Source organism: Gobius niger, assembly GCF_951799975.1.
Source record: "Gobius niger genome assembly, chromosome: 13".
Classification (NCBI taxonomy): Eukaryota; Metazoa; Chordata; class Actinopteri; order Gobiiformes; family Gobiidae; genus Gobius; species Gobius niger.
Window position 1 is genome coordinate 140,834 of NC_136864.1, and position 23,738 is coordinate 164,571.

At 45.9% G+C, this 23,738-nt stretch overlaps 2 protein-coding genes across 3 annotated transcripts in view; one reads left to right on the top strand and one right to left on the bottom strand.

The window, feature by feature from the left end:
• The window catches only part of atp2c1 (ATPase secretory pathway Ca2+ transporting 1), a gene marked incomplete at its 3' end in the record, with an annotated part of 44,808 nt that extends 38,393 nt beyond the window's left edge, over positions 1-6,415 (bottom strand). Inside the window, exon 1 of the mRNA XM_079569532.1 lies at positions 6,327-6,415. Within this exon, the coding sequence (XP_079425658.1) occupies positions 6,327-6,350 (24 nt within the window). The 5' untranslated portion in view covers positions 6,351-6,415. The remainder of the gene's footprint in view (positions 1-6,326) is intronic.
• Positions 6,416-13,021: 6,606 nt separating this feature from the next.
• The window catches only part of pik3r4 (phosphoinositide-3-kinase, regulatory subunit 4), a gene marked incomplete at its 3' end in the record, with an annotated part of 63,265 nt that continues 52,548 nt past the window's right edge, over positions 13,022-23,738 (top strand). For both annotated transcript variants that reach the window (XM_079569312.1, XM_079569313.1), the window contains exons 1-3: positions 13,022-13,166; positions 13,200-13,346; positions 15,745-15,928. In XM_079569312.1, the coding sequence (XP_079425438.1) occupies positions 15,755-15,928 (174 nt within the window). In that variant the 5' untranslated portion in view covers positions 13,022-13,166; positions 13,200-13,346; positions 15,745-15,754. The remainder of the gene's footprint in view (positions 13,167-13,199; positions 13,347-15,744; positions 15,929-23,738) is intronic.

The window sequence follows — 23,738 nt, forward strand, 5'->3', positions numbered from 1 at the left end:
TAGTTGTTGAGTAATCGATTAGTTGTTGATTAATCAATTAGTTGTTGATTAATCGATTAGTTGTTTCAGCCCTAGAACCAGCTCCACTTCCACTGATCAACAACTAAATAACGCCTCTGTTATTGATTCAACTTGAAAAATGTACATTTCTTGTTTCTTGTTTCCAGCTCATAAATCAGAGGTGTAAAAATCTCCCAGAGGTGGCCTCTCGGTCTCAGTATGAGGGGATGCAGATTGTGTCACAGCCCTCGGTCTCGCTGATGGACGTGAGGTTCAGGACAAACTGAATCTTCTGTGTGACTGAGGCTGAGCGTCGTCACTGAAACTGGAGCAAACGACGTGTTTCCTCCAGAGCTTAAACTGAGCTGGTTTGATTTCCTGTCAGACGATGGACGGTTTGTCTGATTCACGAGTCGCCGGAGACGAAGCCTCTGAAACAATGTGGACTTTACAGAAGTATTTGTCACTTTCTCAGAAATGAGGGAAAACTCTGAGACGTTACGTTTAAGAATCAGCAGTTTATAAAACAGTAAAGCAATAATCCTTTGACGGTTTGAAAGGTACCATGTTCACAGGTCTATGGTGGGCTGTGCAATTAATCAAAATTCGATTACAACAGCAAACGATTACAAAATTAGCATAATCGATACAAATCAATTCTAATTTTTTTTTGTAAAGCAGATCCTTCGCTTTTCACGTGTCACGGCTCAGCGCTGTGTGATGATGTCATCAGGCCGCGCTGCTCAGTTTACTTGTGCAGGTGTGAGGCCAGCAGGGGGCAGGTGTGAGGGCAGCAGGGGGCAGGTGTGAGGGCAGGTGTGAGGGCAGCAGGGGGCAGGTGTGAGGGCAGCAGGGGGCAGGTGTGAGGGCAGCAGGGGGCAGGTGTGAGGGCAGGTGTGAGGGCAGCAGGGGGCAGGTGTGAGGGCAGCAGGGGGCAGGTGTGAGGCCAGCAGGGGGCAGGTGTGAGGCCAGCAGGGGGCAGGTGTGAGGGCAGCAGGGGGCAGGTGTGAGGGCTGCAGGGGGCAGGTGTGAGGCCAGCAGGGGGCAGGTGTGAGGCCAGCAGGGGGCAGGTGTGAGGGCTGCAGGGGGCAGGTGTGAGGGCAGCAGGGGGCAGGTGTGAGGGCAGCAGGGAGCAGGTGTGAGGACAGCAGGGGGCAGGTGTGAGGGCAGCAGGGGGCAGGTGTGAGGGCTGCAGGGGGCAGGTGTGAGGGCTGCAGGGGGCAGGTGTGAGGGCTGGTCAGCAGGGGGCAGGTGTGAGGGCAGCAGGGGGCAGGTGTGAGGACAGCAGGGGGCAGGTGTGAGGTCAGCAGGGGGCAGGTGTGAGGCCAGCAGGGGGCAGGTGTGAGGCCAGCAGGGGGCAGGTGTGAGGGCAGCAGGGGGCAGGTGTGAGGGCAGCAGGGAGCAGGTGTGAGGGCAGCAGGGGGCAGGTGTGAGGGCAGCAGGGGGCAGGTGTGAGGGCAGCAGGGGGCAGGTGTGAGGGCAGCAGGGGGCAGGTGTGAGGGCAGCAGAGGGCAGGTGTGAGGGCAGCAGGGGGCAGGTGTGAGGGCAGCAGGGGGCAGGTGTGAGGGCAGCAGGGGGCAGGTGTGAGGGCAGCAGGGGGCAGGTGTGAGGGCAGCAGGGGGCAGGTGTGAGGGCAGCAGGGAGCAGGTGTGAGGGCAGCAGGGGGCAGGTGTGAGGACAGCAGGGGGCAGGTGTGAGGACAGCAGGGGGCAGGTGTGAGGACAGCAGGGGGCAGGTGTGAGGACAGCAGGGGGCAGGTGTGAGGACAGCAGGGGGCAGGTGTGAGGGCTGCAGGGGGCAGGTGTGAGGACAGCAGGGGGCAGGTGTGAGGCCAGCAGGGGGCAGGTGTGAGGCCAGCAGGGGGCAGGTGTGAGGGCAGCAGGGGGCAGGTGTGAGGCCAGCAGGGGGCAGGTGTGAGGGCAGCAGGGGGCAGGTGTGAGGGCAGCAGGGGGCAGGTGTGAGGGCAGCAGGGGGCAGGTGTGAAACAGGGACCTCTCTTTAATCAAGGCAAACTTGAAATCATTTGTACTTTTCTGACTGTCCAGAAAACCAAAACATCATCATAGTGTTTGATTCATAAATAAATAAAATAAAGATACTTTTTTTTTAAAGGCAACAAACAATCGTTTGATTAATCATGATTCAATGATGACAAAATAATAATGATTATCATTGTTTCAATCATGGAGCCTTCCTAGTCTGTGGCTCCTGTAATAAAGACAGAGACTCCACAGTCCCGGCTCAGTCATAAAACCTTTGACAGAAATATATTCACAGGTGCAGAATCAGCTTTACCCAAATCTAAAAGCTTCTGGGCCGGAGCGCTCAGCCTATAGACCAGAGTAAAGGCCTATTCATACTCCACAAGATGCGAGAACTTTGTTCTCGCACCCAGAGCTGCGAGAACAAAATGACGTCATGTTGTTCTCGCAGCTCCTGTTCGGCAGCTCTCGCTGACGCATCAGCTCAGCAGAACTTTGTTCGGCAGGGCTGCGAGAACTCTAGCTGTGATTGGCTGGATTTTTAGTGGGCGGAGTTATTTTGGCGGAAGCGGGAAGCGAGAATCCAATGTTTACGTCCTAACACCGGTGCGGAAAACGGGGACGACATGGATAGTTTTGCGGCACCGCTCGCAGCAGTAAAATACTTCGTTGAAGGATTACAAGGACACGCACATGTAAAGAAGTCCTGGGGAGAAACACACGGACGTTTTGGGCGAGGACGAAGAGGAAACAGAAGAGCCTGGCGCTACCTGCGTGAAAGAGGCGAGTGATAAAGAAAAAAAAAAAGTGGTTCAGGCTTGTGGACGGAGGAATACCAAGCTTGTACATCTGAGACCCTTTCATCAAACACCGGGAAACGTGACCAACATGTTCAGTGAAGGTTCTTGGACAAAACCTGTACTGAGCTACACAGACGTGAAACTATTAGATATTATAAGACTTGTTCTTCTCCTCTTCTCCGTTTCATTCATACCGTGTTGGCTTGGCGGTTTTATTGTGATTGCACAACATTACTTTTGAATGAAATAAATAAAATGAAATGAAATGAAACAACATGGTTTTACCGAGTGACACGTTTTCTAACATAATAAACCAGCGTGAGATGTGGCTAAACATGAAGTCAATCTTCAAAATGTTAATCCACTGTCAATGATCGTGACTGATACATTTTATAATAGTTTGAAGTCAAATGGCTTGTTTTATTTCGGTCATTCCTTGTTTGTTTTGGCTGCGGAAAAGGGGGCGTGGCCGTTCGGCAGAAACACGTCTTGTGGAGAATGAAATGTCAGAGCCCAGACGAACTTTGTTCTCGTTCTTTTTGCCTCAAGAACAAGAACAAAGTTCTCGCATCTTGTGGAGTATGCAGAGGCCTTTAGACCTGCGTTCTGACCCACAATGCACCTGAGGCTGATGACACCAGACTCTCCACATTAGTCTGCATCACCTGCATCACATGAGGGACTACTTTCCAGCAGATCCCTCCGCCGCTGCAGAGCTCATACAGCCAGGAAGCTCTTTAAACACACAATGGTTCTATTTCAAACATTACTCAGTCATTTCTACCTAAACCTTAACCTTAACCTTAACCTTAACCTTAACCTTAACCTTAACCTTAACCTTAACCTTAACCTTAACCTTAACCTAACCTTTCTATGGGTGGTCTGGTGTTATCAGTGATTTACCTCAGACACACTGTGGGTCAGACTGTTTTTAACGCAGGCTACTAGTTACCATAGACATGCACTAGCACCAGCCTAGCATCATTAAACTCTTCAAATATAAGAACTCTCTCTCTCTCTAACCCTGAAGTGGCTTTAAACTCCGGAGGCCAAAGCTCTTCAGGGTCAGTGTGAGGTAAAGCTTCATCAGACCAGACCAGACGACTGCGTGAGACTTGTGCAGTGTCCTGGGGGAGGGGCTTCAGAACTAATCTACATCTACAGAACAAGGCCATGAGGACGAGTAACACTACAGTAAACACAAAGTCTAAAGTAAAACTCAAACTCAAACGGACTAAAATATCTTCCATGGTCTAAACAAACGGCTTAAACCTGCCGGTGATAAAACACGAGAGCTTGTTGTGATTCAGTGTGATTCAGATCAGTTCCTCCGCCTCAGCACTAACTCGCTGTAATGGTTCTTTACACAGAAACAGAGTGAACTGGATCAGCAGGAAACGTTCGTAATGGAAACGTGACATTATCTCTACATTCTTTCAAACCACAGGCGGATTCAGATCAGAGAGAAGAGGAGGAGAGAGTCCCGTGTCAGGAGTGAAACTCAGGGTCAGACACGCCAGCAGCAGCAGCAGCAGCAGCAGCACGTGTCGTTATTAGACTAGCGTGATTTTAAACACGTCATCACAAAATAAACCAAACCCAGGTCAAACAATCTGACGGCATCAAAACACGTCGACATGAGGAATAAATATGTTAAATCCAGCCAAAACAAAACCACATACAAGACACGTGTTTCCAGTGACATCACGCATAGGTCCGGCGGCCATTTTGAATACCACTACATGTAACAGTATCTCTACTCAGGGGGAAAGTGAAAGTACTCGTAATCACTGCTCGAGAAGAAAACAGTAAAAACACGTGTTCATGTGAAGAAACCATCAGACGTGGCTCAGACGCAGCAGCGACAGCAGCTCCACTCTGAAGACTACATGAACACATCAAAGAGGGAAACAGAAAGCCTTTCTCTGTGATTTTTACAGTTTGTCTCAGCCTGAGTCAGTGTTTAAGCTGCTCAAGACGCTAGCATGCTACCGGTTAGCAACTGTCAATAGATACAGACGCATCTCTGCAATCGCCCATATATGGTCATGTTTGAAAACAGTTAAGGGGGAAAAACAATCTTGAAAAAATGTAAATTTTCTCTAATTATTTAAAAACGACTTTAACAAACGCTGAATTATGAAAATAGTTTCTACTAAATAAAGATGCAAAGACATGGGGAGGAGCAAAGTGGTTCAACAGCCCATAAATACATGAATATCGGAGAATGCTAACTTGATGCTACATGTTAGCATCGGGCTAATGCTAACGGTTAGCTAGCGCTTGCTACAACTGCAATTTTTTCCACTTCTACTGAACAATCTGCTGTGACCTGATTTACACTTGACTTTATGTGATAAATAAGTTGATATTCCACCAGAAAATGGATAAAAAGAGGGAAAATTGTGTTTCTCTAAAGATTCTATTTCTCCCTCAGCGAAGCCACGCCCCCTTCTATGACGAGATGCGTCTGTGTCTATGGCTTCAACACATAAACACGTGTCTCACATGTTTGAACACTAAGGAAACACTAAAGCAACAGCTCTGACCTCTGTCACATGTTTATCCGAGGCCAGATATTTGTGCTTCAGGGCTTTCTTTTGGAGAGGTCAGTGCTGAGCTAGTGAGGCTAAACGCTAGCCGGTAGCATGCTAACGTCTTGAGCAGCTTAAACACTGACTCGCTGTTTTCTTCTTCAGCAGTGATTACGAGTAGCTAAAACTGTCACTGTCAGTCAGTCGTCTTCCATCCGGAGAGAGATATCGTTACATGTTAGCACTGCATAACTCTACTATCAAAATGGCCGCCACAAAAACAAAAGTCACATGACTGGAAAGCATGTATAGTTTTAATTCAACAAACGTGACTTTATTTTCTTTTTGTAGGATGTAAACCATCCCACCGAGCAGGACTAAGGGCAGTCCGGGAATCTGGAGCCAAAGGTTTGGTCAAAATTGTGTCAGAAAGTTTTTTAGACCAAACTTTGTGTTTTTGAAGAACTTGAGCCGTAAAAATATGTCTTATTTTTCCAATAAATTCAGACAGATTTTAATCCAATTGAATTGATTCAGCGGATATTCAAGGCCTTCATTATAGCTCCGTTTATTTACGGACTTGAAAAAGCTCCGGTTCAATCACAGCTTCCAGCAAAACACCTGACGTTAGCATTAGCTCGCGTTAGCCACACTTAGCTCCCGTTAGCTCCCGTTAGCATGCTAAAAACACCGGTGTTTACGGGTTTGTGCCTCGGGATCAGCTCTGGCAACAAAGCCCGAGCCTTTCAGACCCAAAGAGGCTTCGACAGGAACATTATCGGGCAAAGAGCGACGTAAAAACACGGAACATCCCGAGCTAACGGAGCTAACGGAGCTAACGGGGCTAACGGCGCTAACGGGGCTAACAGCAGCCTCCCCCGGTGACAGCTCCTCTCTCCGGGCGAACACAGCGCTCCCAGGCCGGCGTGAGGAGCCGGGTCACCGCGGGAGGAGCCCGGCGGGGGGGTGGGGGACACGGGGGGGGGGGGGACACGGAGCCGCAGACTCACCAGAAGCTCCCGTTTCTTCAGCATCTTCCGTGAAGCATTTGGACTGAAGTTCACACAAACCGGAGCGGACACGGAAACCCTCCGCTGTAAAAGCCCCAAACACGACGACACGGCTTTATTGTGAAGGGCCGGCTCTGCTTCCGGGGGCCCGAGCTCCCTCTGGGGGGCCCTGTGGGGGGGCTGCACTCTGATGTCACTCATTTAAAGGTCTGTCCTGACTCTGTGTTCTCTGAGTCTGTTCTGCATCAGCTTCAAATCACCTCGGGATGAACTCAGACTAAACAGCTCTGGGTCTGGAGGTCATTTATTCACTGCAGTCGAACAGAGTGTCGGAGAATACTTAGTTACTTAGTTACAGAATACTGAATACTTATAATGTGTGTACACTGACTTTGGCCAAAGGAAAACTTAAGACTCTGATTTATAGAAACTTTATCGTTGAGTTTTGATTTATCTTTATCTTTGTGTGTTTTGTATTTGTTTTCATTTCATTTCATTTTATTTCTTTATTTCATTCAAAAGTGATGTTATGCAATCACAATAAAACCACCAACACAGCATGAATGAAACGGAGCAGAAGAACAAGTCTTATAATAACTGCCCCTTTTATTACTTCACACTGTTGTCCTTTGGAACATGGTATTTATGTCTACATACATGTATTTACAGTCTTATGTATATGTATACATATATTTACAGTATTAACAGATGTTTTTGTTTCTATATTCAGTTTTTTAATATATAAAATACAGAACCTTGGTATTCTTGAATGTTTACAAATGGTCATTTAGAAACAAACCGTCGTGTTCATGTTTGTTCAGATCAAATATCCCACATTATTCATGTACAAGTACTTCATACTGTTTAACATTGTAGCTTTTCTGTGTATTTTAAACTCCAGGAGAGTTTCTGACTGTTTCACTTCTTTCTGGAGTTTCTTCCATGACCTGATTCCTGTCTCTGTAACAGTTCGTTCCTTTGCTTTAGAATCGAACCTGGGTTTGTTAAAGACGTTCCTTTCAGATTATACTGACTTTCTCTTTTCTCAAACATTTCAAACATGTTCACTGGTAATGTTTTTCTATTTGCTTTATAGTTTTAAATTGAACATTTCAATTGAAAAAAGCAAAAACAATGTGTTATTTCCAGCACATGCCAGAGGCGGGAACTCAAGTACATGAGTAACTTCATGGAGAAACTTGTAGAGACTAGTTCAGGTCATGTCCGTGTCGTCCAACACTCTGAGAGCCGTGATATCAGACAGTACTTTTCACTTTTACTTCAGTAATACTATAATGAAGTACCTTTGCTTTGTTATTTGTGCCGCTGTGAGTAAAAGTTACAGCTACAAAAGCTTCGTGTTCTCGTGTTCTGAGCCTCAGACCAGTGTGGACTTTCTGCAGGACAGACAGAGAGGACGAAGCCTCGTAAAGACTCAGAGCAGCCTCTGCATTCAGGGTTTCGATGCTTCCGTCCGAGCGTCGGTTTTTGATGCCGATATTCAAGAAAAGCTTTGTTCCCGCTGCCCTTTCCTTTATGAACAAGACGGGATCACATCACCCCTGACACGGCTTTTTATCTTTGTTTCTGTCAAGTGGCTTAACCTTCAGTTGTTTCTGCACCAAAGGCACTTCCTGTTAGTATCTGGAGACTTACAAGCTGCATATTTAAACATGTGATGTTTTATCTTTGTTTTATCCCCTCCTGGAGCCGCCACCTTAACGTGGTGGAGGGTTTGAGAGCCCGAATGATCCTGGAGCTCTGTGGTCGGGGCTTCGTGTCCCTGTAGGGTCTCCCAGGGCAAACAGGTCTGAGGTGAGAGACCAACAGGCCCGGTTAGAACCATGAGGCCGTCCTTCTGTGGACCCACCACCTGCAGGGGGCGCTATAAGGGGCTGGTGCAATGTGATTTGGGAAGGTCCAACGGCTGCCCCCACGACCCGGAAACGGACAAGTGGAAGAAAATGGATGGATGGGTTTCATCTTTGTATAATGTGTTTTAATGTGTCGACTAGTTCTCAGAATAGCAAGATGAATTTACCCACAGGTACAAATGAACTAACCTAACCTAACCTAACCTAACCTAACCTAACCTAACCTAACCTAACCTAACCTAACCTAACCTAACCTAAACTAACCTAACCTAACCTAACCTAACCTAACCTAACCTAACCAAACCTAACCTAACCTAACCTTCATCTGAAACATCTGTAGTTTGTGTTTTGTTCACTTTTTTCACATGGTTCTCATCATTTATGTCAAAACTGAATCCGGTTTTGACTCAGTTACTCACAGTACTCGAGTAGGTACTTTCATGCTTGTACTCGAGTAAACATTCTGCTGTTTCTGTCTCTGTTACGCTCACACGTCACGCCTCACACGTCACGCCTCACACGTCACGCCTCGGTCACGTGTGCGACGCTGAGGCCGGAGAGGAACTTCCAGAAAAACCTGTGGCCACGCCTCCCTCAGAGGCAGAGGTTCACATCCAGCTGTCGCTCACTTTAGCTTCACTCAGGGACGGCTCTGTGGTCCCGGGTTCGACTCCCGCCATGTTCTCCCTGTGTCTGTGTGAGTTTCCACAGTTTCCAGAGTTCATCTGAGCTGAAGAGACGACTGTGAACTTCGGGACAGTTTTTGTTTCATGTGAATCGGCCTCAGGAACGACAGAGAAATGAGCAACAGACTAAGACAGTTGCCGTGGTTACGCCTGTTGTGGATTTTTATTGTATTTACTTATTTATTTGATCGGGACAATGCATATTAATGAACAGCTGCACATGAGCACTGTAGATATGCCAGATTATAGCAGAGATGCTAGTTTCCATCTGTCGTCCCGAGGCAGGCAACACAAACACAATTTACTATTTACAATTAACAAAATGTGACAATAATACATGCAGTAACAACTAAAAGTGTCACAGGCCTGGTTTTCCTTTAGCCACAGTTTAAAACGGCCTTTAAAAGTCTCTCTGATGATAAAGGGAGACTATTCCAGAGCACAGTCTGTCCAGAGGAGGTTCTCCTGTGTGGAACCTCACAGTCTCCTCCAGCTGATGCCCTGGTGCCCGTGATCCCACTAACAGACTTTGGTTTGATGAAATCCTGCGATGGAGGCGGAGCAAGTCCATGCAATACTTTTTTATTATTATTTTTTTTTATTTATTTATTTAGCACTTTAGCACAACTAGTCAAAAAGAACACAAAAAGCATCCATTCGGATGTATGAATATACAACAAAATAATGAATAATAATAATAGCATGTGCATGGGAGAGGTAGAAGCCATTAGGCTTATAACAACACCACTCCCAAGTAAACAATTAAATAAGAATCAGCTGCGGCAGTACATACAACCACACAAAGTCACTACATAGTACAAAAATACAGAGTCAAATACAAATACAACGTGTCAAATATAAAATACTCATACAATCATTTCCTTTATGAGTCTCTGCTCTATACTCAAGACAAATACTCAGCCATTAATTTTTGTTTTAGTTTGTTTTTATACATGTATAATGAGGTGGAGGAATCCAGAAGATGGATATGTCTGTTCCAGACTTTAACTCCATCATATCTAATTGACCGTTGATCACGAGATGTTTTATATAACGGCAGATGAAGGTGCCGTTTTACAGCCTGCCTTGTAGAATAACAGTGAACCTGATGGTTATGCATAAAATAATGTTTTATATACGAAGGCCAGTCCTTATCATACAGTGATCTAAATACAAAGGTACAAATCATTAAAGTATTTATATCAAAAATGTTCAAGAGTTTCATTTCAAAAAACAAAGGTGCACTTGGAGCATCAGGTTTGGAAAGAGTAGCTATACGGACAAACTTCTTTTGTAGAATGAAAATTTTGTTTAGGTAAGTGGTGAAAGTATTTCCCCAAACAATATTACCATAATTTAAATAGGGATAAACAAGACTGTAGTAAAGTGTTAACAGACATTTACGATTTACTAGGTTTCTAATTTTACTTATGATTCCAATAGACTTAGTTATCTTTTTGCAAACTTTTTCGACCTGTTCCTTCCAGCACAGTTTATCGTCAATCTGAACTCCTAAAAAACATGTAGATGACACACTGTTTATTTCTTCATTATTAATATAGATTTTAATTTGATCTTTATCATATGTTTTATTACCAGCAAACAACATAAAATTAGATTTATTAACATTTAATGACAATTTATTCGCTCTGAACCATTCTGAATAATTTTGAAGATCATGATTTAAATTTTTAATCAGAGCCTTTAAATCCCTGTCAGAAATAAATAGATTGGTATCATCAGCAAAAAGAACTGGAAAGGTGGTCGTAGAAACAGAAGCAAAATCATTAATATAGATAATAAATAACAATGGTCCCAAAATTGAACCTTGTGGTACACCATACTCCACGGAATTCCTTTTAGATTCATAGTTTTTCATGCAGACATACTGTTCTCTGTTAGTTAAATAATTATACAGCCAGATATAGACATTGTCCCTGAATCCGTATTTATGCAGTTTTTGAAGCAGAATATCGTGGTTTACGGTGTCGAAAGCTTTAGATAGATCTAAAAATACACCAATTGCAAATTCCTTTTTATCCAAAGCCCTATGAATTCTATCCACTAGTTCAATAAGGGCCATGTGTGATGAATGATATTTGCGAAATCCGAACTGGTAATTATATAATATATTGTTCTTAATTAAGTGTTGATGAAGTCTTCGATAAACAAGCTTTTCCAAGATTTTTGAAAAACATGGCAATATGGAAATAGGACGATAATTTGAGAAGGATGCATTTTCACCATTTTTATACAAAGGTACAACTTTAGCTATTTTTAATTCAGAAGGTACAATGCCAGTTTTCATAGATAATGCAAAAATATAAGAAAGTTTAAATACAAATAAACCATAATTGAAATTAATATAGTTGCCTTATAATTTCTAACTTAATAAAGCTTAAGAGATGTTTGTCTAGTCAAGTTTATTACACAGTGCATTGCGGAGAGGGTTACACATGACAGGAGTTCATGGTGAGCTCTGCCTGCGTCAGCTTTGGCATCACCTTATAAAGGTGAGCACCAAAGACAGAGCAACAGGACAGGGGTCATAGGTCACACACAAAGGGAAGCACAAACACATGGAGATGGTAATACAGTTGGAGATGTCAGTGCAGGAAACCAAAAGGTGCTTTGCCTGGTGATGCATCAGGGCGGCGTTTGGAGAAGGAGGAGATCTGTGTGATGTTGAGGAGCTGAGCCATTTGGGGCCTGTTGTCTAAAGGTGCGAGGGCCTCGTCTGGAGCATAGGAAGAAGCCGGTCTCTCTGCCTGGTTTAGTCCCAGCAGGCGACCCAGTGCCAGGACGCCAGGGTGGTTACCAGCTCAACTGACTAAACATGTCACAACACGCCTCAGTCTAACCCTGAACACTACTGCAAACACACGTGTGTGATGTTCCTGAGCTGAGTTTCTCTGAGTGTCCTGGGTCTCTGATGGCCTGGGTGTTTCTCCTACAGCCTCATGTTTCCACAGTGATGAAGGTCGGGGAGGGCTTGTGTGTTTAAAGGGACTAGACAGTTTAAAAATGTTAAAATGATGTATTTTCCTCCCCTACATGTTCACTCAGAAACATTTTACTTCGGGTCTGAAGTACACGTATGACCTGAGGGGGCAGCAGTGAGTACAAAATGGCCAGCTTGTATCTAGTCCCTTTAATTCAGGACTGACACATGTCTTTCTCTGGCCTCACAGTAAGTGAGTCACACAGAGTTATTTATATTTAGCTTCTCTCTCCTGAAGGACACGGAGCTTCACCACAGACGTCTCACACATCCAGGAAACACTTTACATCTTCATTATTTCAGATTTTAGGAATTTTCCAGTGATTTTGGATCATTTGTATCTGTTCCTCTCATGATGCTTCTCTTTCATGTTATTAGACACGACACAGTTTAATATAAAAGACTCACATGCGTCATGTTTGTAACTGGGTAAAATCCCCCGGCGTTACTGACGGTGTTTTGAACTGGTGTTCTCGGGTTAAACCCTCGGCTCTTTAGAAGGAGGTGACGTCATGTGAACACAGATGAATCCTCTGTCCAGGTGTTTTTGACCATCAGCCACCATTTAATTTAATCTAATCTAATCTAATCTAATCTAATCTAATCTAATTTAATTTTGTTTTATTTAATTTTTTATATTTTTTTATATTTTTTTTATTTTTTTGTGTTTTATTTTATTTTATTTTATTTTATTTTATTTTATTTTATTTTATTTTATTTTATTTTATTTATTCATTGTTTTATTTTGTTTTATTTTATATTCAGTATTTTATTTATTTATCTATTTATTTTTATTTATTCATTATTTTATTTTGTTTTGTTTTATTTTTTTATTCATATATTTTTTATTTTTTTATTTATTCATTTATTTTTATTTGTTTTTATTTTTTTATTCTTCATTTTATTTATTCTATTTGTTTTTATTTTATTTATTTTTATTTGTTTTTTATTTTATTATTTTTATTTTTATTTTTTTATTTTATTTTTTTTTATTTTTTTTTTATTTATTTTTTATTTGTTCATGTACTAATGCTGCAGGTCGTAAGCTCCCTGTCTGACCCACACTCCGGAACAGCAGGAGGCGGTAATGCTCTTTTAAACTGGTTTTCCAACCGCCGTAAAAACCAAAGGAAGAAGAAATAACGAGTGACGTCAGACCCGGAAGCACAACAGCATCTGGAGACTAATGCTAACGTCACTTCTGTTTTTTACTCCGTTTAAATCCTTTCCCACCGCACAGACGCACGGGCTAAACATGTAGAGCACATGTAGAGCACATGTAGAGCACATGTAGAGCACATGTAGAGCACAGCCATGTAGAGTTTGGACTGAAAACTCTGACTTTAATCATCGTAAACCGCGTTAGCACAAGCAGCGGCTAAAGCTAACCACAACAACAACATCAGCAGCACCAGCGCCGAAGCCACAGAAAACCGAAGAAAACCGAAGAAAACCGAAGGTAAAACCCGCTCAAACTCTGCCTCAGACCCGGACACGGCTGCGGCTTCACCCCCCAGGGAGGAAACGTGTCATAAAGGTTTAATAAAGGTTTAATAAAGGTTTAATAAAGGTTTAATAATGCGGAGAGAAGCCGAGTCACGAGACACACTTTTCCTTCTGAGTGAAAACATAAACATGTCTTTTATCTCTGTTGCTTTTGGAGCAGTTTCTTACATTTCACGTTAATGTGAATTTACTGAGTTATATTAAACCCTTGTGCACGTTTTCTCCAGTTCAGCTTTACCCAAATCTGAAATCTACTGGAGCTTATGTTTGAAAGCTGCGACCTGCAGAACTGCCCTGAACCAGGGGTTCATCATTCCCAAAACCAACCTCAACATTGTGCCTAAAGTAAAGAACTGTTTTCTGTGTTTTACATCAGTGGTTTCCAAGTGGCTTTGGGACCCACCGTTACCCTTGGATGACAAACCGAGGACCCAAATATAACCGTAGTTTGTCACATATATCGTATAAAATATTGTATCTTCCAGTATATATTTCCCATTAAGAGAAATTATGATCAAAACAACCCCAATAACGTTCATTGTAACAGACACAGTTAGTGTTTCCATAGCAATTTCAAGTGGAAAATATAAAAGTTCCCCATAGACTCGCGACCGACTAAAATTGGTTCCGTGACCCATTTTTGGGTCCCGACCCCCCAGTAGAGAATCACTATTTAACATTATGACCGAGCGAGATGTTCTGACAGAACATTTTCTTCACACTTTTTCTCGGATTTTTAGACTACTTCAACACTGCAAAAAGTGGATTCTAAGCAAGTAAAAAATGTCTTACTTTAAGAAATAAGTTCTTATTTTTTCCCTAAAAACTAATAATGTCTTACCTAGCAAAGTTTTCTTGAGGAAAAAAAATCTTATTTTAGGAAATAAAATCTAGCCATTTCTTGTTCAGATATATTTGCTAAAAACATGCTCATTTTTGAATCTTCTTCAGCTTTAGACAAAGAATATTTTGTCTTATTTTTAGGTGGGAGTTAAGAGGTTAAGTCATGAGTGAGGTTAAAGGAACAGGCCAGCGTTTCTCCACACTGAGATATGTTCTTACCTGAGCTGTGACGAGTTCTTTAGGACCTGTCTGATCTTCAGTCACGTAAACACAGCGCAGACGGCGTTAGCATTTAGCCTCTCCCTCTCTCCTCTATAGCTCCAAAACAGGTCAAGATAGAAGCTACCGAGCTCTTCCACGTTTTCCCTATTTAAATATGGTTACGTGAAGTGTTCCACTACAAAGTATAATTACACACAATTAAACAATGTGGATTTTCTAAGCGGATAAAAGGGGGGACTATATTGTAAGGCGTAATAATACCAGGAGTAGTTTGGCATCCGCGCAGTAATCTTCACTTTACTGTGCGGATGCCAAACTACAAAAAAACACAACAAAATGACAAAAAATGACAAAAAATGACAAAAAATGAAAAAAACATAAAAAAATTACAAAAAAAAACGACAAATTTACAAAAAAACAGACAAAAAAATTACAAAAAAATTACAAAAAATTACAAACAAATTACAAAAAAACACAAGTTCGAAATCTGCGCAGTAATCTTCACTTTACTGTGCAGATGCCAAATTACAAAAAAACACAACAAAATGACGAAAAAAACGGACAAAAAATTTACAAAAAAATTACAAAATCTGACACAAAAAACAAAAAAATGACAAGTTTACAAAAAATGACAAAAAACACAAAAAATTGCAAAAAAAACGACAAAAAAATTACAAAAAAATAACAAAAAACTGACTAAAAATGACAAAAAAACACAAAAAAATGACAAATTTACAAAAAAATGAGCAAAAATGATAAAAAAAAATGATAAAAAATTGACAAAAAAATTGACCAAAAAATGGACAAAAAAATGACAAAAAATGACAAAAAAAACGACAAAAAAATTGACAAAAAAATTACAAAAAATGACAAAAAATGATTTAAAAAAATGATTAAAAAAAATGATAAAAAAATGTGCGGATGCCAAACTACTCCTGGTATTATTACTCCCAACAATATAGTTCCCCTTTTATCCGCTTAGAAAATCCACATTGTTTAATTGTGTGTAATTATACTTTGTAGTGGAACACTTCACGTAACCATATTTAAATAGTGAAAACGTGGAAGAGCTTGGTAGCTTCTGTCTTGACCTGTTTTGGAGCTATAGAGGAGAGAGGGAGAGGCTAAATGCTAACGCCGTCTGCGCTGTGTTTACGTGACTGAAGATCAGACAGGTCCTAAAGAACTCGTCACAGCTCAGGTAAGAACATATCTCAGTGTGGAGAAACGCTGGCCTGTTCCTTTAAGTCATGAGTTGAGTCCTCAGCCTCTCCTCGTGTCCGCAGAGGCCTCAGGATGGGGAACCAGCTGGCCGGCATCGCCCCGTCACAGATCCTCTCTGTGGACAGTTACTTCAGCGACATCCCGGAGTACGAGTACGACCGGAGCCTGGGCAGCACTCGCTTCTTCAAAGTGGCTCGAGCCAAACACCGCGAGGGCCTCGTGGTGGTCAAGGTGTTCGCCATCCAGGTACTCTGCGGTGCTCACATGCTCAACTGATTCAACTGTCCCGCGGATGACCCCGCCTCTGCCCTCTCTCCCTCATCTCTCATGCCTTCCTCACGTCTCCTCCTCTCTCCCTCCTCTCTCCCTCCTCTCTCCCTCCTCTCTCATGTCTCCTCTCTCCCTCATCTCTCCCTCCTCTCTCATGTCTCCTCTCTCCCTCCTCTCTCCCTCATCTCTCCTCTCTCCCTCCTCTCTCATGTCTCCTCTCTCCCTCATCTCTCCCTCCTCCCTCACGCCTCCTCCTCTCTCTCTCCTCCTCTCTCATGTCTCCTCCTCTCTCCTGTCTCCTCTCTCATGTCTCCTCCTCTCTCCTGTCTCCTCTCTCATGTGTCCTCCTCCTCTCTCCCTCCTCTCTCATGTCTCCTCTCTCCCTCCTCTCTCACGTCTCCTCCTCTCTCATGTCTCCTCTCTCCCTCATCTCTCTCTCCTCTCTCATGTCTCCTCTCTCCCTCCTCCCTCACGCCTCCTCCTCTCTCTCTCCTCCTCTCTCATGTCTCCTCCTCTCTCATGTCTCCTCCTCTCTCATGTCTCCTCCTCTCTCATGTCTCCTCCTCTCATGTCTCCTCTCTCATGTCTCCTCTCTCACGTCTCCTCTCTCACGCCTCCTCCTCTCTCTCTCCTCCTCTCTCATGTCTCCTCCTCTCTCCTGTCTCCTCTCTCATGTCTCCTCCTCTCTCCTGTCTCCTCTCTCATGTGTCCTCCTCCTCTCTCCTGTCTCCTCTCTCATGTCTCCTCCTCTCTCCCTCCTCTCTCACGTCTCCTCCTCTCTCATGTCTCCTCCTCTCTCATGTCTCCTCCTCTCTCCTGTCTCCTCTCTCATGTCTCCTCCTCTCTCCCTCCTCTCTCACGTCTCCTCCTCTCTCATGTCTCCTCTCTCATGTGTCCTCCTCCTCTCTCCCTCCTCTCTCATGTCTCCTCTCTCCCTCCTCTCTCACGTCTCCTCCTCTCTCATGTCTCCTCCTCTCTCATGTCTCCTCCTCTCTCATGTCTCCTCCTCTCATGTCTCCTCCTCTCATGTCTCCTCTCTCATGTCTCCTCTCTCACGTCTCCTCTCTCACGTCTCCTCCTCTCTCACGTCTCCTCTCTCATGTCTCCTCTCTCATGTCTCCTCTCTCATGTCTCCTCCTCTCATGTCTCCTCTCTCATGTCTCCTCTCTCATGTCTCCTCCTCTCTCATGTCTCCTCCTCTCTCACGTCTCCTCTCTCATGTCTCCTCCTCTCATGTCTCCTCTCTCATGTCTCCTCTCTCATGTCTCCTCCTCTCATGTCTCCTCTCTCATGTCTCCTCCTCTCATGTCTCCTCTCTCATGTCTCCTCCTCTCTCATGTCTCCTCTCTCATGTCTCCTCTCTCATGTCTCCTCTCTCACGTCTCCTCTCTCATGTCTCCTCTCTCATGTCTCCTCTCTCATGTCTCCTCTCTCATGTCTCCTCTCTCATGTCTCCTCTCTCATGTCTCCTCTCTCATGTCTCCTCTCTCATGTCTCCTCTCTCATGTCTCCTCTCTCACGTCTCCTCCTCTCTCATGTCTCCTCTCTCATGTCTCCTCCTCTCTCATGTCTCCTCCTCTCTCATGTCTCCTCTCTCACGTCTCCTCCTCCCTCATCTCTCTCTCCTCCCTCACGCCTCCTCCTCTCTCTCTCCTCCTCTCTCATGTCTCCTCCTCTCTCATGTCTCCTCTCTCATGTCTCCTCTCTCACGTCTCCTCTCTCATGTCTCCTCTCTCATGTCTCCTCTCTCATGTCTCCTCTCTCATGTCTCCTCTCTCATGTCTCCTCCTCTCTCATGTCTCCTCTCTCATGTCTCCTCTCTCATGTCTCCTCTCTCATGTCTCCTCTCTCATGTCTCCTCCTCTCATGTCTCCTCTCTCACGTCTCCTCCTCTCTCATGTCTCCTCTCTCATGTCTCCTCCTCTCTCATGTCTCCTCTCTCATGTCTCCTCTCTCATGTCTCCTCTCTCATGTCTCCTCTCTCACGTCTCCTCCTCTCTCATGTCTCCTCTCTCATGTCTCCTCCTCTCTGTTGTCTCCTCTCTCATGTCTCCTCTCTCACGTCTCCTCCTCTCTCATGTCTCCTCCTCTCATGTCTCCTCCTCTCTCATGTCTCCTCTCTCACGTCTCCTCCTCTCTCATGTCTCCTCTCTCACGTCTCCTCCTCTCTCATGTCTCCTCCTCTCTCATGTCTCCTCCTCTCTCATGTCTCCTCTCTCACGTCTCCTCCTCTCTCATGTCTCCTCTCTCATGTCTCCTCTCTCATGTCTCCTCCTCTCTCATGTCTCCTCCTCTCTCATGTCTCCTCTCTCATGTCTCCTCTCTCACGTCTCCTCCTCTCTCATGTCTCCTCTCTCACGTCTCCTCCTCTCTCATGTCTCCTCCTCTCTCATGTCTCCTCTCTCATGTCTCCTCCTCTCATGTCTCCTCCTCTCTCATGTCTCCTCTCTCATGTCTCCTCCTCTCATGTCTCCTCCTCTCTCATGTCTCCTCTCTCACGTCTCCTCCTCTCTCATGTCTCCTCCTCTCTCATGTCTCCTCTCTCATGTCTCCTCTCTCACGTCTCCTCCTCTCTCATGTCTCCTCTCTCACGTCTCCTCCTCTCTCATGTCTCCTCCTCTCTCATGTCTCCTCTCTCATGTCTCCTCCTCTCATGTCTCCTCCTCTCTCATGTCTCCTCTCTCATGTCTCCTCCTCTCATGTCTCCTCCTCTCTCATGTCTCCTCTCTCACGTCTCCTCCTCTCTCATGTCTCCTCCTCTCTCATGTCTCCTCTCTCATGTCTCCTCTCTCACGTCTCCTCCTCTCTCATGTCTCCTCTCTCACGTCTCCTCCTCTCTCATGTCTCCTCTCTCATGTCTCCTCTCTCATGTCTCCTCCTCTCTCATGTCTCCTCTCTCATGTCTCCTCCTCTCATGTCTCCTCCTCTCTCATGTCTCCTCTCTCATGTCTCCTCCTCTCATGTCTCCTCCTCTCTCATGTCTCCTCTCTCATGTCTCCTCTCTCATGTCTCCTCTCTCATGTCTCCTCCTCTCTCATGTCTCCTCTCTCATGTCTCCTCCTCTCTCATGTCTCCTCTCTCACGTCTCCTCCTCTCTCATGTCTCCTCCTCTCATGTCTCCTCTCTCACGTCTCCTCCTCTCTCATGTCTCCTCTCTCATGTCTCCTCCTCTCTCATGTCTCCTCTCTCACGTCTCCTCCTCTCTCATGTCTCCTCTCTCATGTCTCCTCTCTCATGTCTCCTCCTCTCTCATGTCTCCTCTCTCATGTCTCCTCCTCTCTCATGTGTCCTCTCTCATGTCTCCTCTCTCATGTCTCCTCCCCTCTCATGTCTCCTCTCTCATGTCTCCTCTCTCATGTCTCCTCTCTCATGTCTCCTCTCTCATGTCTCCTCTCTCATGTCTCCTCTCTCATGTCTCCTCCCTCATGTCTCCTCCTCTCTCATGTCTCCTCTCTCATGTCTCCTCTCTCATGTCTCCTCCTCTCTCATGTCTCCTCCTCTCTCATGTCTCCTCTCTCATGTCTCCTCTCTCATGTCTCCTCTCTCATGTCTCCTCCTCCCTCATGTCTCCTCCTCTCTCATGTCTCCTCCTCTCTCATGTCTCCTCTCTCATGTCTCCTCCTCTCTCATGTCTCCTCTCTCATGTCTCCTCTCTCTCTCCTCTCTCATGTCTCCTCCTCTCTCATGTCTCCTCCTCTCTCATGTGTCCTCTCTCATGTCTCCTCTCTCTCTCCTCTCTCATGTCTCCTCCTCTCTCATGTCTCCTCTCTCTCCTCTCTCATGTCTCCTCCTCTCTCTCTCCTCTCTCATGTCTCCTCTCTCTCTCCTCTCTCATGTCTCCTCCTCTCTCATGTCTCCTCTCTCTCCTCTCTCATGTCTCCTCTCTCATGTCTCCTCTCTCTCTCCTCTCTCATGTCTCCTCTCTCTCTCCTCTCTCATGTCTCCTCTCTCTCTCCTCTCTCATGTCTCCTCCTCTCTCATGTCTCCTCTCTCTCCTCTCTCATGTCTCCTCTCTCATGTCTCCTCTCTCTCTCCTCCCTCATGTCTCCTCCTCTCTCATGTCTCCTCTCTCATGTCTCCTCTCTCATGTCTCCTCTCTCATGTCTCCTCTCTCATGTCTCCTCCTCTCTCATGTCTCCTCCTCTCTCATGTCTCCTCCTCTCTCATGTCTCCTCTCTCATGTCTCCTCCTCTCTCATGTCTCCTCTCTCATGTCTCCTCTCTCTCTCCTCTCTCATGTCTCCTCCTCTCTCATGTCTCCTCCTCTCTCATGTCTCCTCTCTCATGTCTCCTCTCTCTCTCCTCTCTCATGTCTCCTCCTCTCTCATGTCTCCTCTCTCTCCTCTCTCATGTCTCCTCCTCTCTCTCTCCTCTCTCATGTCTCCTCTCTCTCTCCTCTCTCATGTCTCCTCCTCTCTCATGTCTCCTCTCTCTCCTCTCTCATGTCTCCTCTCTCATGTCTCCTCTCTCTCTCCTCTCTCATGTCTCCTCTCTCATGTCTCCTCTCTCATGTCTCCTCTCTCTCTCCTCTCTCATGTCTCCTCCTCTCTCATGTCTCCTCTCTCTCTCCTCTCTCATGTCTCCTCTCTCATGTCTCCTCTCTCATGTCTCCTCTCTCTCTCCTCTCTCATGTCTCCTCTCTCATGTCTCCTCTCTCTCTCCTCTCTCATGTCTCCTCCTCTCTCATGTCTCCTCTCTCATGTCTCCTCTCTCATGTCTCCTCTCTCATGTCTCCTCTCTCATGTCTCCTCTCTCATGTCTCCTCTCTCATGTCTCCTCTCTCTCTCCTCTCTCTCTCCTCCTCTCTCATGTCTCCTCCTCTCTCATGTCTCCTCTCTCATGTCTCCTCTCTCATGTCTCCTCTCTCATGTCTCCTCTCTCATGTCTCCTCTCTCATGTCTCCTCCTCTCTCATGTCTCCTCTCTCATGTCTCCTCTCTCATGTCTCCTCTCTCATGTCTCCTCTCTCATGTCTCCTCTCTCATGTCTCCTCCTCCCTCATGTCTCCTCCTCTCTCATGTCTCCTCTCTCATGTCTCCTCTCTCATGTCTCCTCTCTCATGTCTCCTCTCTCATGTCTCCTCTCTCATGTCTCCTCTCTCATGTCTCCTCCCCTCTCATGTCTCCTCTCTCATGTCTCCTCTCTCATGTCTCCTCTCTCATGTCTCCTCTCTCATGTCTCCTCTCTCATGTCTCCTCTCTCATGTCTCCTCTCTCATGTCTCCTCCCTCATGTCTCCTCCTCTCTCATGTCTCCTCTCTCATGTCTCCTCTCTCATGTCTCCTCCTCTCTCATGTCTCCTCCTCTCTCATGTCTCCTCTCTCATGTCTCCTCTCTCATGTCTCCTCTCTCATGTCTCCTCCTCCCTCATGTCTCCTCCTCTCTCATGTCTCCTCCTCTCTCATGTCTCCTCTCTCATGTCTCCTCCTCTCTCATGTCTCCTCTCTCATGTCTCCTCTCTCTCTCCTCTCTCATGTCTCCTCCTCTCTCATGTCTCCTCCTCTCTCATGTCTCCTCTCTCATGTCTCCTCTCTCTCTCCTCTCTCATGTCTCCTCCTCTCTCATGTCTCCTCTCTCTCCTCTCTCATGTCTCCTCCTCTCTCTCTCCTCTCTCATGTCTCCTCTCTCTCTCCTCTCTCATGTCTCCTCCTCTCTCATGTCTCCTCTCTCTCCTCTCTCATGTCTCCTCTCTCATGTCTCCTCTCTCTCTCCTCTCTCATGTCTCCTCTCTCATGTCTCCTCTCTCATGTCTCCTCTCTCTCTCCTCTCTCATGTCTCCTCCTCTCTCATGTCTCCTCTCTCTCCTCTCTCATGTCTCCTCTCTCATGTCTCCTCTCTCACGTCTCCTCCTCTCTCATGTCTCCTCTCTCATGTCTCCTCTCTCATGTCTCCTCTCTCACGTCTCCTCCTCTCTCATGTCTCCTCTCTCATGTCTCCTCTCTCATGTCTCCTCTCTCATGTCTCCTCTCTCATGTCTCCTCTCTCATGTCTCCTCTCTCACGTCTCCTCCTCTCTCATGTCTCCTCTCTCATGTCTCCTCTCTCATGTCTCCTCCTCTCTCATGTCTCCTCTCTCACGTCTCCTCCTCTCTCATGTCTCCTCTCTCATGTCTCCTCCTCTCTCATGTCTCCTCTCTCATGTCTCCTCTCTCATGTCTCCTCTCTCACGTCTCCTCCTCTCTCATGTCTCCTCTCTCACGTCTCCTCCTCTCTCATGTCTCCTCTCTCATGTCTCCTCTCTCATGTCTCCTCTCTCATGTCTCCTCCTCTCTCATGTCTCCTCTCTCATGTCTCCTCTCTCATGTCTCCTCTCTCATGTCTCCTCTCTCATGTCTCCTCTCTCATGTCTCCTCCTCTCTCATGTCTCCTCTCTCATGTCTCCTCTCTCATGTCTCCTCTCTCATGTCTCCTCTCTCATGTCTCCTCTCTCATGTCTCCTCTCTCATGTCTCCTCCTCTCTCATGTCTCCTCTCTCATGTCTCCTCTCTCACGTCTCCTCCTCTCTCACGTCTCCTCCTCTCTCATGTCTCCTCCTCTCTCATGTCTCCTCCTCCTCTCATGTCTCCTCTCTCATGTCTCCTCTCTCATGTCTCCTCTCTCATGTCTCCTCCTCTCTCATGTCTCCTCTCTCACGTCTCCTCCTCTCTCATGTCTCCTCCTCTCTCATGTCTCCTCTCTCACGTCTCCTCCTCTCTCATGTCTCCTCCTCCTCTCATGTCTCCTCTCTCATGTCTCCTCCTCTCTCATGTCTCCTCTCTCATGTCTCCTCCTCTCTCATGTCTCCTCTCTCATGTCTCCTCTCTCATGTCTCCTCCTCTCTCATGTCTCCTCTCTCATGTCTCCTCTCTCATGTCTCCTCCTCTCTCATGTCTCCTCTCTCATGTCTCCTCTCTCACGTCTCCTCCTCTCTCACGTCTCCTCCTCTCTCATGTCTCCTCCTCTCTCATGTCTCCTCCTCCTCTCATGTCTCCTCTCTCATGTCTCCTCTCTCATGTCTCCTCTCTCATGTCTCCTCCTCTCTCATGTCTCCTCTCTCATGTCTCCTCCTCTCTCATGTCTCCTCCTCTCTCATGTCTCCTCTCTCACGTCTCCTCCTCTCATGTCTCCTCTCTCACGTCTCCTCCTCTCTCATGTCTCCTCTCTCATGTCTCCTCTCTCATGTCTCCTCCTCTCTCATGTCTCCTCTCTCACGTCTCCTCCTCTCTCATGTCTCCTCCTCTCTCATGTCTCCTCTCTCACGTCTCCTCCTCTCTCATGTCTCCTCCTCTCTCATGTCTCCTCTCTCATGTCTCCTCCTCTCTCATGTCTCCTCTCTCACGTCTCCTCCTCTCATGTCTCCTCTCTCACGTCTCCTCCTCTCTCATGTCTCCTCCTCTCTCATGTCTCCTCTCTCACGTCTCCTCCTCTCTCATGTCTCCTCCTCTCTCATGTCTCCTCTCTCACGTCTCCTCCTCTCTCATGTCTCCTCCTCTCTCATGTCTCCTCTCTCACGTCTCCTCCTCTCTCATGTCTCCTCTCTCATGTCTCCTCTCTCATGTCTCCTCCTCTCTCATGTCTCCTCTCTCATGTCTCCTCTCTCACGTCTCCTCCTCTCATGTCTCCTCTCTCACGTCTCCTCCTCTCTCATGTCTCCTCTCTCATGTCTCCTCTCTCACGTCTCCTCCTCTCTCATGTCTCCTCCTCTCTCATGTCTCCTCTCTCACGTCTCCTCCTCTCTCATGTCTCCTCTCTCATGTCTCCTCTCTCACGTCTCCTCCTCTCTCATGTCTCCTCTCTCATGTCTCCTCTCT